This window comes from Vigna unguiculata, chromosome 1 (genome assembly GCF_037176805.1).
Source record: "Vigna unguiculata cultivar grain cowpea cultivar isolate G323 ecotype 2 chromosome 1, ASM3717680v1, whole genome shotgun sequence".
NCBI classification, from domain to species: Eukaryota; Viridiplantae; Streptophyta; class Magnoliopsida; order Fabales; family Fabaceae; genus Vigna; species Vigna unguiculata.
The window spans coordinates 30,280,553-30,292,971 of NC_140792.1; the positions used below are offsets into that span (position 1 = coordinate 30,280,553).

A 12,419-nucleotide genomic window follows, 5' to 3' on the forward strand; every position below is an offset into this window, starting at 1 on the left:
GGGTCCCACTTCAAATTGTGCACGTGAAAGATTATTGGTGAAAATCATTGTCATTCCCTACCGAAGTAGCCTCGTGTGTTCCTATACAACATCAATATCTCGCTTTTTGTCTCTCCATTTCTTTCAACATAACATCTTACCAATAACCAAAATTCACAATAACATTAGGCACACCACAAACACACTATTCTTCTTTTTCTTACGTTTACTCATTTCCTCCTTCATTTAGATCCTTTCATCTTTTTCCACTACCATATGCAAAGCACCACTTTTATAGTCACAACAAAATAATTGCTGCTATTAAAAATTAATTATATAAACTTTGTTATTACGGCCAATAAAGTTAATATTAAACAATATCACTCTAGACTTTTTAGTATTATAACACTTTCGTCTTATACGTTTCTTCCATTTTTTTTCTCACTCTTCAAGTGACTCACTACAGAAACAACCACACATCTGTTACAATGACACTATTGTTCAGAGTAGGTAGAACTTCTTCCTAAACTAGTAATGAAAAGGGGAACCTTTTAACTCTAATTTTAATTAATTTTTAGTAAAATTTTACCATATTTCTTGTATATAATATATGAGAGGATATTGAGAATCCAAGTATATGACTGTTTTTTTTTGGAAGATGAATTTGGAAGAGAATATGAAGATGAATTTGTGAATTTGAATGGATGAATACATGTGTTTGTTGGAGATGATTTAAAGAATAAAATGAATGGATTTCGGGATGAATTTTGTAAGATGAATTTTGTGAAAGTTATCGAGTGATTTGAATGATGTGATAGATTAAAAAAAGTATTTTAATAGATAGAATTTAAAGATTATCAAAATATCTTTGATGGTAAAAGCAAAATGAAAATATTATTGGATGAGTTAAAAATATTAAAATTTAATAATTTCAATTTAATAAATTGTAAAAAAATATAATAAAATTAGAAAATTAACAATTACAATTTTGTATGAATGAGAAAAAAATTTTAAGAGTGAAATTAAAATTTACTTATTTTGTGGTTTTGATGTTCAAAATATATTCACATACACTATTTATTTTGCTCTTCTAAATGAGTGAAAAAGTTATTGACAAATTGTATTAAAAATTTAAATTGTTCATCTTCATTATTTCACACACACAAAACACAACCGGTGCACATACTATTTCACACACACAACACAACCAGTGCACACACTATTTCACACACACGACACCGGTTACTACGTAACAAGTGTACACACACAAAATTTTACACACACACATATACAATATCAATTACCTAACTAGTGCACACATTATTTCACACACACAACATCGGTTACCTAACCGGTGAACACATACGCGTCACTTTGCGCACACATTATTTCACTTTGCGCACACATTATTTCATACGCACACAACAGGGATAAAAGTGTGAAATGACACCCCATAACTTCAAATATTCGCATCATATCCATAATTTAAGAATTCATGGATATCATTTTTTTGTGCTTTCATATCATCACAAATCAACCCATACAAACACTTTTTTTTTCACCACCTGACTTCATAAATTCGTTTGAACAGTTAAATCGCATTAAGGGTAAGTTTTAATTTTTTTATCAAGTAAAACAAGAAAATTAAACAACATAAAATGAAAAACAAAATATAAATATATTATTAAAATTTTAGGTTAACAGTGATGTAAAATCTTTTATTAAATTAGACTCGTTGATATTGTTTCTTTGTTCAATCTCTTCACTGATAAAAAAAAATATTTATTTTGCCATCTTTTAATAGTAGATTGTTCCATGAAACACATTGATCAAATGTACACTTTCTGATATATATAATTATCTTTTAGAAAGATACACATTCAGATACCACCATGTTGTTATTGTACCTATTCATCTGATTAACTACTTAAAGAATTGGTTTTATCACTTTAATTGTATCATTTTGATGATGTTGAACAAATTACCATGCTTAATTGTCAATCATCTTATTAACACAGTGTCATGGCTAATTGTCAACCCACAGTGCATGTTTAATGCCTTTTCTTTTCTTCCTTTTCCCTTTCATAGGGAAGCATAATAATAACATAACTAACTATTCATTGTGTAATTGTCAACCACCTTCCTGTTTGCATACCAATAATTGCTGCTCTACTGTACACTAAATAATTTTACCCTAAAGTTTCATATCTAGCTAATTCTATAATTCCAATAATTAAAAAAAAAAATCTTTGTTTTTTAAATGTTTATAAAACAATTTTTTTTATTTTTTATTTTTTAGCACATCGCAGGAATTTAATTAATGAGGTGCGGAATTTAAACACTTAAATGATAAGATTCAAGAAATGTGCACAAGTGGTATATCCAATGATTTAAAAAACAAAACTGATAGTGTTGTACACTGTTTTATAATGTGATGTATAAGCATTAATTTATTCTAATATCTTTTTATCTTTTTACTTATGTATGATGACCCCGCTGTCATTATTGACTTTTGATTTTTACACAAATTAATCAACAAAAAGAGAGGTAACAGAGCACAATAAACCCAAAAAGGAACATCAATTTAGACTTGGTGATCCCTATAAATTGCATTTGCCTGTGCATTGGAGTGAACATCTTAATCTTAATCATATTAATTTGCCATTTATAACGCTAATTAGTCTTCAGCCACCCCCACCAAAAAAGAAAAAGAAGAACATAACAAGAAAGGGTGGGTAAAATTACAAGCTATTATATCCTAGTTGACATCACTTGGACCTCAATGTTGGGGTGAAATTTCAAGCTTCATCATGTGGCTTGACAAAGAGGAACAACAATTGAAGTTACTTTGGCTAAGGTATCTTTGTCTACAAGCAAAACAAAGATCTTTCACTGCTTCAGATGCTATTGTTCTGACACTGCTTCCACCATGTTTCTGAAATCAACACATTGTTCACACAGCATCACATATGTGCTGCATATTCATTAATTTTCGATGATGCATAGAGTGTAGAAGTGTTAGATCAAACGCTTAATCCTAGGTAAAAATATATAATTATTAGTCAGAGTGCAGACTCTTTTTTTTTTTAAGAGTGTAACAGTTCAAGTATCACGATTTTATTATGATCTGATCTAGGTCTTTATCACAGGATATTCATATCACCAAGAACAATTTTTTCATTAGCAATTGTCCTACTAAATATCACAATCTTAAATTATGACTTACCCACCTCACTTTTGTCACAAAATAATAGTACAACCGGCAGAAAAAAAGGATAAATTAGTTCTTTTCTTTATATGTAATTTTTTCCAAGAATCATGTCATAAACCATTCCAGTATCTGCATGAGTATCCTTAAAGTGCTCCATTTATGATGATTCTTAATTTCTGCCGTATAAGGTTAGATAATACAGATGCATGCGTGTACAAGTTGCAAAATAATCAAAAGGGTACTATAAAAAATAGAGCGAACCCTCAAAATGTGTTCCTCTTTTGTCATTGTTTTTGTCCGTAATGATAAATTCAAATCAAAAGGTGAATTATTATTTTATGAAAAATATGTTTAAAAATATGGCGACCATTTTGTTTTTCTGATTTAGTCATTAAAATTCAATTGGTTCATTCTTTTTGATACAGTATACATTTAGTCTAAACAAATTATCAATATAATCATGTTTACACAAATTATTTAATGGCAGCTTAATAATATGCATAATGACACATTTTTGTGGTATATATATATATATATATATATATATATATATATATATATATATATATATATATATATATATATATATATTACTTACAATTTTTTATGCATTATTTTTCACAGATATTTTCATAGGCAAAATAGTATCTTTCGCACATTATTTTTCATGGAAAAAAAACATTTTCTATTCATTATTTTTTCCGGAGTTTTTTAATGGGTAAAAGGTTTAGTTTCAAAAAATATGTCATCATGATAAACAATGAATTTTCCATATGAATACAATTGTAGGAAACCTAAATACTAATTAATAATCTGAGTAGATTTATTTATGGAAACTCATCAAAGGAATGAGTCCGTATGAGATAAGGCTAGATCTTGTTTCTTTATCTTGTAAGATTGTAATTTTAGGGTTTGTAATTTTGCCCCATAGCATAGAATAAATTTTGATCTTGTATTTTGGTCACTTAGTATAGGAAAGTTTATGTATTAATCAGTTATGTTATATTTTAATTGACTAATACAGAACTTCTTCAGTGGAGTGGATGTTTAGGCTTTGAGAGTAGGTTTGGATCATAATAAGCAAACTGGAATTTTATTTGGCTAGCTTGGGCCTCTAGGAACCCTAGAATGTGTTCTTGAAGAGCTTTAGTTTGCATTTTGCATAGATGGCAATGTGGAAAGCATGTGAGTGAGCCAACTAACAAATCACACTTGAAGAATAACTCCTAAGTCTATATACAGGAGTGCTCAACCTTTGTAAAGATAACTTGGAATGAGTATAGAGAAACTTTAGCCAAATTGCAGCTATCACCAATGAAGAGAAGGTAGTTGCAATTTGGCACTAGTTGTTTTGGATAATCTACTTCAGTTTATGAACTGAAGCATATCAAAGTAAGGTAAAAAACTTGTGAGCTTTTGTCTTCAATTATTAACTGAAGCGACTTCAATGTTAGGTTTAGGTTCTCAAAGAAACTGAAGCATGAAACCATAATTAAATAACATAAATAAAATAAAAAGGGGGTGGGACTATAAGCTCACAAAAATTTCAAAATTGTCATTGCATTTTTATATGTTTCATTTGCTTTAAAATCAAAGCATATTACCCGAGTTAAAAATTCAAAATTGCATTAGCATCTTTCCTTTTTTGGGGGGATCACTAGGATAGTCTTTCTTCTAGACTCCTTTCGTAGACCTTTTCCTTGAGTTTTGACCGAACCTCTCTCAAGGAACACATTCCAATCCACTCTTCAAACACATACCAACATCCTTTTACATTGCTTCTGCTTCCAACAATCTCAAACATCATTGTTTTACTTTTTAGCATGGAAAAACTTCAAGTCTATGAAGCTGGTTTCCATCTTGATTGATGCAACATTTTGAGTTTCAGCCTATATTATATTATTATTTGATATAATAAAATCACTTAACACGTGTTAGGGTAAGAAAAATTAGCTAAATGATTCTTAGTGTTTGGTGATATGACTTAAATAACTATACAAATAAAGATAAATATTATATAATTAGTTCGAGCAACAAAAATAAAAATAACTTAAGACATACTTATATCTTGAGAAAATTTGTCTATTGATGACAATATACTCACAAAGAGTTTCTTGACAAAATAAAATCAAGATTGGTGAATTTTGATAAACTCAAGAGAAATCAAGTCAAAATATTCAACAAAGAAGTTACTAAAAGATGAATCCAATGACAATTACACAATTCCTTTGTCATGGCGCACCAAGTTAGTTATGTAATTTCTCACACTAGTGTAAAATAAACCTTTCACGTCACACAATTTATGTCGGATTCCGAGAAAAATGACAAAAAAAATGTGTGATGGTATCTTTGTAAATAATTGGAACATTTTTATGTCAAATTGTTGAGAGTTTGACGTAAAACTTGATATCTACATCAAACTTACGTATAATCTGACAAAAATATTGAGTTTTACATCAAAACTTAGTAGTTAACATTAAACTGTTTAAATTAAGGCTCTCTACTTCTTCTTTCTTACAATTTTTGCCCCCTTCTCTTCTCTTTACTTTCTTTTGGGTATCAAAGACGATGATGGTGGTACTACATGAGTGTTTGTGGACATTTAGGAGTCAATTCTTGTGGTTTGAATCGACAGTTGTGACTATTTTGTGGTGGTGGACGCTTTTCTTCGAGTGCATTGAAGTTTTGAGGGTCCAAAAGTGTCATTGAAATAGATAGTTATATCTTTATTATACTATTAAAATGAATTGTAGTTATTTTAGCAAATCTCAATCATGACGATGCATGAATGTCTTTATTGATTTTTGTTTTTCTAATTTGTTTTCATTTTGTTTTCATATCCTAAAATTTTGTTGTACCCATTTTGTTGTATTTTGGTGCTTTTATTATTTACGTGACTGTGATTATCATATCACTATGGTTTATTATATGTAAATTAACAATGATATTTTTCTGTATTTGAGGTTTTAGTTTAAGTCAAAATCGATTAAATTAAAATAATACAAAAATCTACTTCACCCACGTCCATGATAAGAGTTACTTAACATAAAAAGCATAAATATCGGACATAAAAAGTATATTTTATAATAGTGTTAGGCACGAAATGTATTCCACATAGATTATAAATTTTAAAAACTTAATGAGTATTACTATGTAAGCAATGATACATTTGTAAACTTATTTACAAAAGAATGCGTATACTCATTGACTATGCTCACAACAAGATAATCTCCCACTTTTGAAAAAATTTCAATATAGATAAAAAAAAAAAACTTTTCAAATGGAACATAATTATTTTGCTTCAAACAAATGAGAATATACATTTGGCTCATAATGAATCATGGATCAATTCACATAGTTCCTAAATTTCCATCATCCATAACTTGATACATCAAAATAAATTATAATCGACAATCTAAAATGTAAGCTACCACCTATCATACAACCAATAATAGTTTTAAAACCATCACAGATATTTAATTGATACAATTTACTTTGTTAATAAAACTAACTAACCGAAGGTCTTTGCTGCAGTAATATAAAAATAAAAAAAAAAAGTAGTAAAATTAATAGAAAAGTAAAATTCGCCACTGAACCTATATTATTTCTTAAGAGTTTAAAAAATAAGGGGTCTTTATGTTTCTTTCAGATTTCACTAAGCTATTAATTAATGTATGTTTCAATGACTTGTGTTATAACATTGAGAAAATCGTTGTTGGTGACATTGAAATTATGTTTATCTATGCTTTCTTTTTATTATATATATTTCAGTTAATTAGAGATTAATTACATAGATCTTTTAGTTATATATATTGTGTTATAATATTGCATTTACATAGATCTTTTAGTTAATTACAGATTAATTACACATACATTTTTGTTTAAAATTCCCTTTTTCTGCTCTATCTTAACCGATATAAAAGCCTTTTTCTTCCTCCACCCCATAATTTCTAACTGCACCCCCCACAAAATCTCAGATGACTATTACCACATTAAATGAGGTACGTAAATAAAATTATTTTATTTATCTTATTTACGCACATCTTCCGGTAAATCCTTCACCTGCGTGTGCTTTGATATCTTCCCTGTACGGGATAATCAAACAAAGTAAAGATCCAGATTACACCAATCAATCCACGGAGGGAATTTCTTCTTGCACCACCCATGTTTTCTACCTGTATTCATATTTTTTAAAATTTCAATTATATCCCTGAAATTAATAGAAAAGAATAGTGTATGATTTATTTTTGTCTTAATTATAGTTTTGAATTATACAGTTATAGAATTTTCGGATTATAATGCAAATTTAAATTTCAAACATATTTTATTTTTATTTTTTTCATAATTTTAGGAGAACCATTTGCCCCTGTCTTTATTTCATCCTCAATTTCCAAAACTATCCTCTTCTCTCAATGAAAGTGTGATTAATTAATTCCCCTTGCAACAACGCTCCAACGTTGAGGGGAAGAAATTTTTGGGGATTTCTTCTTGCACCTCCAAGATTAAACATATTTCAAAAATCAAAATTACCTTTCACCATTTCACCGAGTGATGCACATCTCACTTCCAAAATTGTGTTTGGATGTCAACTTTCGATACAGGACATCACCGGATGTCGACGAAGGTTGTGAACTTCCAAAAAATATATATATATATTAATTTTGTTTTCATATAAATTATTAAGAAAAATAAATAAAATTTAAAAAATTAGAAAAAAACAATATATGAATATGTATTTGTTTTATATTTTTAATTTCATACAATATATTAAAAAATTACAAAATAAATAAAATTAAAAAAATTAACGTTAAAAAGTTAAGAAAAACAAAGAAAAGAATTAGAAAGAAAATATATATATATATATATATATATATATATATATCTTTGTTTTTATTTTGGTTTTTTTTATTTAATGTTAATTTTGTAACATCCCATTTTAGTATCTTAAAACTAATAAAATAAACGTGTTATTATAATATTCATAATAGAGAATTTGGTGTATAAAACATATTAATACAATCTTACAAAAAATATGATTATACAAATTAGAGTTGTCAAAATGGGTCATCCGGTCCAACCCGACCGACCTACCACGGGTTGGCCACTTGGTGGGCCAACCTAACCCGGCTCACTTATAAGCGAGTCAAAAAAATTTGAACCCGATCAGGCCCACCATGAGTTGGTGGGTTAAACGGGTTGGCTCACTAACCCACTTAATTAAAATAAAATATAATTTTTTTCTTAAGTCATAAATTATAATTTAGATTAAAATAAACTTCAATAAATCTAAGTAGAATCCAAAATGATCTTAAACTCCAATACAAACCAAAACTAAAAAAAAAAAACAAATTACTATCTAAGATCAAAGCATTATCGTCACTTATCCAACTATAATATTAGAGTCTTGAATGGATAAATCCACAACATTTTCATCTCTTGAAGCATCTTCTTTATCCCCATCTATTTGGAGTTGAAGTTAAGTTTCCATTTGTCAACCCACTAATGTGTTTGGTTAAAAAAATAGTTCAACATTGCAAAACCCAACATAATGTGTGTGACCATATAGGTTGGTGGGCCAACCCGGTTCACCACGGGTTCAACTCGAGTGAGTTGGATTCTTTGTGGGTCAGGTAAAAAATTGACCCGTATTGACATTTGTAAAAAAATTTTAACCCAACCCGGTCCAAACCTGTGGTGGGTCGGATTGGCCCACAGGTTCTAACCCACTTTGACGACTCTAATAAAAATATATCATCTATACATTTTTTCTTAAACTAACAAACCATATAAGAAACTAACTACTTACAAAAACTCCTCCACACCTTCTACAACTCTAACTGATAGCTCCTCATCATTCATATGTGTTTCTCTAAACTTGCAACTTTCTTTGCTCCCACCCAATAAGTATCATAACAAAACAATTGATATCATTATATGTTTTTCCATATAAAATTAATAGTTTTGAAATTCTATTTGATATGGAACCCATTTTAAATAAGTTTTTATAATTTCATCTCTTTCACTATTCTCATATTTTAGAATAAGTTCCAAAAAATTAATACGAAACTTCCCACTTATAATTTCAAAGAATTAATATGAAACTTTCCCCTATAATTCATTTGAATTTTAAAAAAGGGTTCTCTAATTCAACAATTGAATCCTTAGCATCATATATGAAAATAGGATATTGTTTTCATCCTTACGGATATCTTTCCTTTAATTACTTAAAAAAATGAATCTATTATTTTATTTTTCATCAATATACCTATTTAAAAATTTTAAGACTAAAATATAATTTATCAATATCTAATCAAAAATTCAGAAACGTAATTACTAAAAAAAATCTATGTTAATTAAGTCACATTTTAAAAATAGTTATGAAAAAACATATAAAACATAACTTCTCTTTCTTAATTAAAAAAATAAATATATAAAAAACTCATAAAATGAAAAAATATTAAATATTAAACTAATATCCCATTATCAAAAGACAAAAGAAAGTTACATTTTTTATCTTAAAAAATAAAAAAAAAACTGAAAAACAAAAATAAATGTGTGTTTAACTTTCTAATCTTTTTTAAAACAAAAAATAATAATAAATAAATACAATAAGTTAAAACCTTAAAATGAGGGAGAATAAAAAAATATTTCAATAAATTTTATTATTTTTTATTATATTTAATTTAATTTAATTTTTTATTAACATTAAATATTATATTTTATAAAATAAATAAATATCAATATAAATAAAATTTTGGGGGCACGACCCCTAAGATCCGCCCTTGAGTACAATGAACATTTACATGAACATAAATATTTTATTTCATTAACATTTTCTATATGAGGTTATAGAAATTCTTAAATATTTATGTCTTCTATTTTCATAAAAAAATATACACTATGTATAGATCTATGTTTTAATAGTATGCAAAATAAAATATTTATTTTCAATAACCACACTAAAAATATTTTAGTTAATAAAGTTTAAAGATTTAACATTTCCAATGCACTAAATATAAAAAACTCCACCGTCTTATATTTTGTGGACTTCATATTTTAATTTCTCACATCTAATCAGTGGCAAGCAAAAGGCATGCACTGTTCCTTCCACCTTTAAATGTCCTTCACCCATTTTCTCTTGTTTTTTCTTTCTCCTCCATTCAAATAAATTCACACCATTTCCTTGTAGAATCAAATCAATACTTTATTAACCATTAATTAATTTGGTGCCTTTTTTTTTCCGGCTGGATAAGAGCAAAAAACTGAAATCTTGCAATTTTCTAATTCAAAAGTTTTGATATAAAGAGAAATAAATACCATTTATTAATCTCTCTATTTTACTATCTAAACAAGTTTGTGTACATGGAAAGTGTTTATTAAACTGCTGTTATAAGATAATTGGAATCTCTGCTACTATTTGCTTGAGCTCTAAAGTGTACAGATTGAGCCAAAGCAAAAACTAAAGACTTACACATTCTCCTGCACTAAAATATTGGGGATGAAGGAATATTCTATCAGCTAGCAACATTAATTAACAGTATTCAAAATCCCATGGAAGATTTTACAGCACTCATTCTCTTAGGCCTTAAAATCTGCACAGAGTTTATGCATTTGCTCAAGGTGTTCCTGGTGTCTTTGGATCATGTCTGTTGTTTGCTCCAGTCCCTGGATAATCATTATTTTCAAAATCAATCCTTCTCTCCATAAACTCTTCTGCCATATCAAACAAACCTTCTCCACTTCTCAGTTCCTCAACACCCTGAAACCATAGACTCAGAAATTGTATTTTCAGTTAGACCCCTTTGCTGCATGCAGATACAGGAACATCAGAAGGTGAAACTTGCAGACAGTGTTATAGCATTGGTGTTAATTTTCCATCAGAATATATAGTTTTGTTTTGTCAATCTGAGTAATAACATCACTGATTTGAAACTTCAAATCTGATTGAAGAATGATTAGAATACTTTGTACAAGTTTTAGACAATACTGAAAGGACAAGGATTAAATTAAGTTCATAAGGGTCTAAATTATTATAATAACCTTATCTGATGAAATTTGGGTTGAGAGGTTTTCTCTGTTTGGCAAAAGCCTTCCTGCAATCAGTGAAATTTCCACATAGCATTAAAATCAATTATGAAAATAAAAAAGTAAGACATAAAATTAATTATACAATTTTCATTCTTACTGGTTTGTACAGCAGCAGCAGAAGACATAACACATGAAAGGGCCAGAAGAAGGATAAGGAGAAATTGCAGAGGAGATTTAGGGTTCATGTTGAAGAAGAAGAAGAAGAGGGATCTGAAAGGTGACAAAGAAGGTAAGAGAGAGAAAGAAGAGTTGAAGAAGGTGAATTTTGTGAAATACTTGTGGAGATTGTGTTTATATGGAGGAGGGAATAACTCATTGAATATTTAATGAGAACCCAAGTACCATTGCTTGATCCAAAGTCAACCTAAACTTTAACAATTTCATTAATTATTGATTTTTCCAAAGCATTTTAAAATTAAATATTGTGGATGTGTTTCAACTCCCCTGTCCATCTACCATAATTAATGTGTGTGCCTTTCCCCACACATCACTTCTCTATATTTTGGGTTCTTTCTCTAAGATATCAGATTTTTTATCAGTAATTTTAAATCAAAATAATATTTTTAAATTAAGTATAACTTTGATTTTATATAAAGTCAAAGTTATTATAGTCTATTTTTACGCATCGTAAAAATAGCATAAGCTAATTTTTCTTCTTCTCATATGATATTGTACTATCGTTATTAAAAAAAATTATATTTTTTATCAATTTTATTTTGACTTTTTTTATGAAATACTTATACAATTTTTTATAAAATAAAATTTGTAAAAAATTGCTGTTAATTTTCTTATAAAATATTTCGTATAACATTTTTATAACAAATTTTATAGAAAATATTTACAAATTTTATAATTTTATAGAAAATAATTATTTATAAAAAATTAACTGTCAATTAGAAGTGTATTATAAAACAAACGTTTTTGTTCAGATGATATGTGGATAACAACAGTTTTGGATGGATTGAAAGTTGTTGCAAATTAAAAGCTGAATGTGCAACAGAAACCACTGGAGGAGTTCACGGGTGTTCATAGGTGTCGTGCAAATGAAGGATCAGTTTTGGAATTATTTTATTTTTCACCATGATATTCATACCAAATATTTATTGATTTTGTTAAGGAATGAATTTTTTTCCGGAAACTT

At 28.1% G+C, this 12,419-nt stretch overlaps 1 protein-coding gene across 1 annotated transcript; it reads right to left on the reverse strand.

Annotated features, from left to right (window-relative positions):
- Positions 1–10,482: 10,482 nt before the first annotated feature.
- LOC114193549 (uncharacterized) lies at positions 10,483–11,634 on the reverse strand. The gene is made up of 3 exons (XM_028083394.2): positions 11,376–11,634; positions 11,231–11,283; positions 10,483–10,949 (listed from the first exon to the last, which is right to left on the reverse strand). The coding sequence occupies exons 1-3, from the start codon at positions 11,461–11,463 to the stop codon at positions 10,806–10,808; spliced, it is 285 nt and encodes a 94-aa protein (XP_027939195.1). The 5' UTR covers positions 11,464–11,634; the 3' UTR covers positions 10,483–10,805.
- Between the last annotated feature and the right edge of the window lie 785 nt (positions 11,635–12,419).